This window comes from Electrona antarctica (assembly GCF_951216825.1).
Source record: "Electrona antarctica genome assembly, chromosome: 11".
Taxonomy (NCBI): Eukaryota; Metazoa; Chordata; class Actinopteri; order Myctophiformes; family Myctophidae; genus Electrona; species Electrona antarctica.
The window spans coordinates 49419838-49426810 of record NC_136792.1 but is presented as its reverse complement, the minus strand read 5'-3'; the positions used below and the strand labels follow the sequence as shown (position 1 = coordinate 49426810).

The following is a 6973-nucleotide window of genomic DNA, read 5'->3' as shown; positions in this document are numbered from 1 at the left end:
TCTCCTCTAACCCTGGACATACATGACATCCGTCTGACAGAGCCAGACAGATTCTTCGACACATAAACAAAACTTAACTGTTAATTCAATCTCATTGTATTCAGATATTTGATAGATTATTTTATGCCAGATTTAGCGATACTGTGGCCACAAAGGTCCCATGCAAACTGCTAGCCTAGCCACTTAGCAGGCTCTGCTCTGCAAGACTGTCTGATCAGCCCAGTAGATTTTTTATTTTGATAAGGTGTTCTGTCATGCTTGTTTGAAGACGGGTAGATAGCTATTTCAACAAATCAGATTTCTTCATCTGAGAAAACTGGCAAGGATCCCAAAGTCCTAAGAGCTTTCAACAGAGGCATCATAGAGAGCATTTTGACTGGCTACTCTGACATTTTTGACGATGTGCTGCACTCAGTTCAGGTTGGTCTCCATCCGGCTCGAAGGACCATATGTTAAGTGTAGACTTTGTAAAGTTCATCGTATACAGATACATGCCACTCACTCACCTCTGACGTTGTCGAGGACGTGCTTCACTCGGTTCAGGCTGATCTCCAGGCTGCTCAGGCTGTGGTTGAAGAAACTCTCCATGTTGTGCATCTGCTTCTGCATGAGGCAGCAGCCGCATGACGCCTGATCCGTCAAGCACACTGCGCAAAATATAAAATATCATGACTGATTTGTTTTTGTTGTTAGGCAAAACAATTAGTACACTATGTAGAATTATGATGTTTTGGTAGACATACAGCCAAGCATGCCAGAGGGTTGAGCTTTGGTTTTATGAAGTATCTGAGATCATTAGGATTTTTTGGAAGACTTAATATGAATTCTAAGTTATCTCTAAGTATATATTTTTTTTTTTACAGTGTCAGACAAAATCGACAAAAGTAGCAGATGCACAAGGTCGAAACTCAATGGAGACTCTTTGACTCAAATCATCATCGTGAAATTATTGGCTACGGAATGCGACCAAAACAAAGAAAGAAATCTGCATGAACTCAAGGCTTCATTGATAGAAAATAAGTATTGTTTGGGCTAACATCATAATGTAGATGTGTGCATAAGTTGGGGCGCACGCACGCACACGCACACACACACACACACACACACACACACACACACACACACACACACACACACACACACTTGTGTCTTACAGTTGTTCTCTCCGGTGGAGGTTGTGTCAGCGCCAGCTAGAGGTCCATTCCAGGAGAAGGGGGGGACATCAGATTGTCCATGGACTACAGCTATGGCCGCCAGCAGACACACAACTACAATGTCTGGGAGCAAAACAACAAGGTAGACTGTTAATCAGTGAAAAGCATGCATTATGAATTATTAGTGTAGACTAGAGGACATGGTTCTCAAACAGTTTGTGGGTCGCAAGTATATACTTTTCCTACATTAGAGAATATATAGCCTACTGTATTAGTATTAACCCATTTTACCTGAGATCAGATTCTAAAAATGTCTTCTACATCCTGACAGTTTTCTGAAAAAGCTCTGTTCTTCGATTTAAAAAAAATAGCAGACCTACAAGCTCGTAGCGCGCCACTCAGTGGCGCGCTATGAGCTTGTAGATCTGCTATTTTTCAATAGCTAAAGCATAACATAATGCTAACACCAAAAGGGGTTCCCGCCCGAAATGGGTTAAAAAAGAATCTAAAGAATTGCATATATAAAATAAAAATAAATTGCATACATTTATTTTGGAACAGTGGAACCAAATGGACCCATTGGTGCACAGTTAGAAAACCACCAGTCTGGACTATTCTATATCTTAATAATTCAAACAATATTATATCAAGCATGACAGACACATGTATAACAGACATGTAAGGTTGTCTCAAATGGCCTATACGTCACTCTGCCATAACAGATCATACCAGTGCATGTTGTCGTACTCAATATTTACTTGAGTAAAAGTACAAAAGTATTGGGATCAAAATGTATAGATACTGTATACTTAACTTAAAGGACCACTTTTCAACCTATCTTCATATCCTTATACTAACGATCATGATACAAGAGCACCATTTCTTTCTACTCTGTCTGTGTCTCATAGGAGGGCTGTGGGCAGTTCAGAAACCCGTCCACCAGTGACATCATCGATGGGGAATCCAAGCTAACTGCAGGCTTTCTATTCCTGAAAAGTTGCAATGTGAAAATGGAAGCCATCGTTCTCACGATAATAACAATAATCTTTGGTAAAAACTAAAAAGATCTGCCTAACTCACTGGTGGACGGGTTTCTGAAATAGCCCACAGTCCTCCTATGAGACACGGAGTGAGTAGAAAAAAATTGTGCTATTTTATCATGAACATTAGTGAGGACCAATTATATGAAGATAGGTTGAAAAGTGGTGAAGTGGTATTATTATTATTATGCAGAATGTCCAGAAATAAAAGATCTTCTGAAAATAGCAGATCTACAAGCTCACAATGTGTTGCGATGAGTCACATTGTGAGCTTGTAGATTTTTTTTTTCTTTTTTTTTAATGGCTCTGAAATGTATATAGGGCCAAAGCGGTAAATGTATGTTTTTTTTAAATAATAATCAAAATCTACAGTAAGTAAATCCCTGTAGTGGAGTTAAATTACAATATTTGCCTCTGAGATGTAGTGGAGTAGAAGTAAAAGTAAGACAAAAACACCGCAAAATGTAGGCTTTACTAGGCTTTACACCCCCAAAATGATACACATTAGCCCGCGGACCCCCATTTGAAAATACATGCCAATTAAAGGACCCCCATAACTATGGTATTTATGGCTCTAGGGTCCCCGGTTTGACCTGAATTAGACTACGGCCCACTAATGGCATTTCTATCTCTGGGACCCTAATACATTATTGTAAAACGGGTCCACTTGGTTCCATTTGTACACTCTCTGAGTTACACACCCATAAGGGTCCATTTGGTTCCTAACTATCATGTAGCTGGGGACCCCCTGGAACTCCCTCAAGGACCCCCGGTCCACCACATTGGGAACGAATGCTTTACACCAGCGGTCCCCAAACTTGATTGGCCGTGCACCCCCTGTTGCCTCCTGATCTAGCTGACTCACCCCCCCCAACGCCAAGTCTCGTTGAATTTGGCTGAAAATTTTACATTTCTAATATGATTATGGCAAATAATCACAAAATGTAACTGCACTGAGAGACTGCAGCTCCTGTATACTCCCGCAGCTGCTCTATACATCTCCTTACAACAGTGTTTTACCAGATTTTGCCGTTTGTGCTGCTAAATAACAGCATAAAACCGCCATTACCCTTTTCATGTCACGCACCCCCTAAAGGCGTTCGTGCACCACAAGGGGTGCACGCACCACAGTTTGGGAACCACTGCTTTACACCATTGTGAATCCCAATATGAGACGTCTAACCTCGCAGAGGAAAGCCTGGCATCCCTTCTGGAACTATAGCCGTGTGATCCAGTTTAGTAAAAAACGAAAAAAAAACGATTGTGTTCCGGTGTTGGGTTCCTGTTGGTGTCGCATTGTTTTTGTTCCCCACATAATGTGAACCAATTAGTTTAGAGTTAGAATAAAAGATGGAACATAACAAACAATTATTAAACAATAAAGAAAGGAAACGATTATACACATTTTAAACTATAGGGGGAATAACTTTGGAGGAGCACGGCACAGCACCGGAAGTTCCGGTCGCTGTTCTTTTCCGGTCCTGCCTGATGACGCAAAGTTACAGTATTTCCACTCCGGACCGGATAGGAAACCCGGGAAATGGTATAGATTCCCAGGCTATAAAAAACGTCTTTCCCAGCTATGACTTTCCATCGGGTGTCGTGAAACACGTTCTTTGTCCAATGAATAAATGTAACAAATTAAATTTGACAAGAGACAAGATGAGGTTATGAGGATGCAAAGAGGCTAAACTCATATTTTAGATGACACAGATGCCATGTCATTGTTAATTGACCTGGCATTCTATAGTGTTTATATAGTTTCAATGTACAGATTATTGACCGTCTTTGGATAGTCTACTGTCAGACTGATGCTATAGGTTCTTACTTCTTGGCTTCCTTATGATCCTCGATGACTATTTTCTATGTATTTGATGTATTGCCTCGTGTTATTGTCCTCTTACTGTAAGTAGATTAAGAGTGTCTGCTAAGTGTCTAAATTATCAATTATCATAAATGCCCGAATGTATAATAATCTATATCGGTGGAAATTCCTGGTCCTCTTACCCTTCATGTTGCCGTTCAGAGGAGGATGATGATGACGAGGATTGTTCCAGTGCAGGAGATGCTGGAGGAGGACCGATGGCGGACTGATAGAAGGGACAGAGACGACTCTGGGTTTTAAACTCTGAGGTGGAGAGAGACACTCCCCCCTCCTTGTTCTCCTTAGGCTCCTCCACTCCATGTCCCCCCACCCCCACCCCCACCCCACCTAGGTAGGAGCTAGCTAGGTGTTATGTTGGGTGCTTTGATGGATGGATTGATTGATTGAATAGTTTATTAGACAGAATGTAGAAACAGCAACAGAGTACAGTCAAACGCTCCAGTCCAAAAGGGATAGCACCAAAAAAAAAGGTATATGTTATATGGCGTGTGCTACATGTTGGGCCAGCGACAGCATTGCAGCAGCATGAATAAAGTTAATAATGTTATGATCATATAAAGACCAGAAAAACGTTTTCTCCCAAAGTTTATTTCTCAAATTGTACTCTACTTTTGGCACTCACAACTTGTATAGTAATACAATAAACGCACGCACGCACGCACGCACGCACGCACGCACAGAGTGACGTACACATACAAACGCACACAGACACACCTCATAAGGCTTTGTCAGGTAGATTAAGGCCAGGAATTGTCTGTCCCCTTGGGGGATTGGTGTGTGTTGTTCCCACCCCATTATGCTGAAATATGGGTGTCAGATTGTGCATCAACGGGTCGGGATGGGAGAGGGAAACTGTGTGTGGCGCGCGCACTCGTATCAAAGGCAGGGTGTCGGCTGTACTTTGATGCGAGGTGTGATTTAAACATGTTTTGCATCAGTGTCGGTGGCATATAAGTACGTCAATAGAATACGAGAACGCCCACCCCCATAAACACGCACGCTCGCAAGGTATGCCTGAACAGACCTGCATATCCTCATGTAAAACTATGCCTAAAGCTAACTTTATTCCTATAGATGTAAACTCAGTAAAACTGTCTAAAGTCTAAACTTATTCCAAAATGTATCCTCATGTAAAACTATGCCTAAACCTAACTTTATTCCTATAGATGTAAACTCAGTAAAACTGTCTAAAGTCTAAACCTAAGCTTATTCCAAAATGTATCCTCATGTAAAACTATGCCTTAATCTAACCTTATTCCTAAATGTAACCTGAATAAAACTATGTCTAAAGTAAACCTAACCTTATTCCTAAACATCAGTAAAACTATGCCAAAATGTAATCCTTATTTCTAAACGTAACATCAGTATAACTGTGCCTAAACCTAACCTTATTCCTAGACGTAAACTCAGTAAAACTGTCTAAACCTAAGCGTAGGCTATTCCTAAATGTATCCTTGTGTAAAACTATGCCTAAACCTAATCTTATTTCTAAATGTAAACTCAGTAAAACTAACCATAACCCCAGTAAAACTATGCCTAAACCTAACTTTATTCCAAAAGGTAACCTCAGTAAAACGACGTCTAACCTTATTCCTAAACGTAACCTCAGTAAAACTATGCCTAAATCTAACCTTATTCCTAAATGTAACCTGAATAAAACTATGTCTAAACCTAACCTTATTCCTAAACTTGACCTCAGTAAAACTATGCCAAAATGTAATCCTTATTTCTAAACGTAACATCAGTATAACTGTGCCTAAACCTAACCTTATTCCTAGACGTAAACTCAGTAAAACTGTCTAAACCTAAGCGTAGGCTATTCCTAAATGTATCCTCGTGTAAAACTATGCCTAAACCTAATCTTATTTCTAAATGTAAACTCAGTAAAACTAACCATAACCCCAGTAAAACTATGCCTAAACCTAACTTTATTCCAAAAGGTAACCTCAGTAAAACGACGTCTAACCTTATTCCTAAACGTAACCTCAGTAAAACTATGCCTAAATCTAACCTTATTCCTAAATGTAACCTGAATAAAACTATGTCTAAACCTAACCTTATTCCTAAACTTGACCTCAGTAAAACTATGCCAAAATGTAATCCTTATTTCTAAACGTAACATCAGTATAACTGTGCCTAAACCTAACTTTATTCCTATAGATGTAAACTCAGTAAAACTGTCTAAAGTCTAAACCTAAGCTTATTCCAAAATGTATCCTCATGTAAAACTATGCCTTAATCTAACCTTATTCCTAAATGTAACCTGAATAAAACTATGTCTAAAGTAAACCTAACCTTATTCCTAAACATCAGTAAAACTATGCCAAAATGTAATCCTTATTTCTAAACGTAACATCAGTATAACTGTGCCTAAACCTAACCTTATTCCTAGACGTAAACTCAGTAAAACTGTCTAAACCTAAGCGTAGGCTATTCCTAAATGTATCCTCGTGTAAAACTATGCCTAAACCTAATCTTATTTCTAAATGTAAACTCAGTAAAACTAACCATAACCCCAGTAAAACTATGCCTAAACCTAACTTTATTCCAAAAGGTAACCTCAGTAAAACGACGTCTAACCTTATTCCTAAACGTAACCTCAGTAAAACTATGCCTAAATCTAACCTTATTCCTAAATGTAACCTGAATAAAACTATGTCTAAACCTAACCTTATTCCTAAACTTGACCTCAGTAAAACTATGCCAAAATGTAATCCTTATTTCTAAACGTAACATCAGTATAACTGTGCCTAAACCTAACCTTATTCCTAGACGTAAACTCAGTAAAACTGTCTAAACCTAAGCGTAGGCTATTCCTAAATGTATCCTCGTGTAAAACTATGCCTAAACCTAATCTTATTTCTAAATGTAAACTCAGTAAAACTAACCATAAC

The 6973-nt window shown here is 39.3% G+C and overlaps 1 protein-coding gene across 1 annotated transcript in view; it reads right to left on the bottom strand.

Moving 5' to 3' along the window:
- cbln20 (cerebellin 20) overlaps positions 1 to 4208 on the bottom strand; it is a gene marked incomplete at both ends in the record, with an annotated part of 5425 nt that extends 1217 nt beyond the window's left edge. Inside the window, 3 exons of the mRNA XM_079513896.1 lie at positions 507 to 647; positions 1155 to 1277; positions 4202 to 4208. Coding sequence (XP_079370022.1) covers positions 507 to 647; positions 1155 to 1277; positions 4202 to 4208 — 271 coding nt within the window. The remainder of the gene's footprint in view (positions 1 to 506; positions 648 to 1154; positions 1278 to 4201) is intronic.
- Positions 4209 to 6973: the final 2765 nt, after the last annotated feature.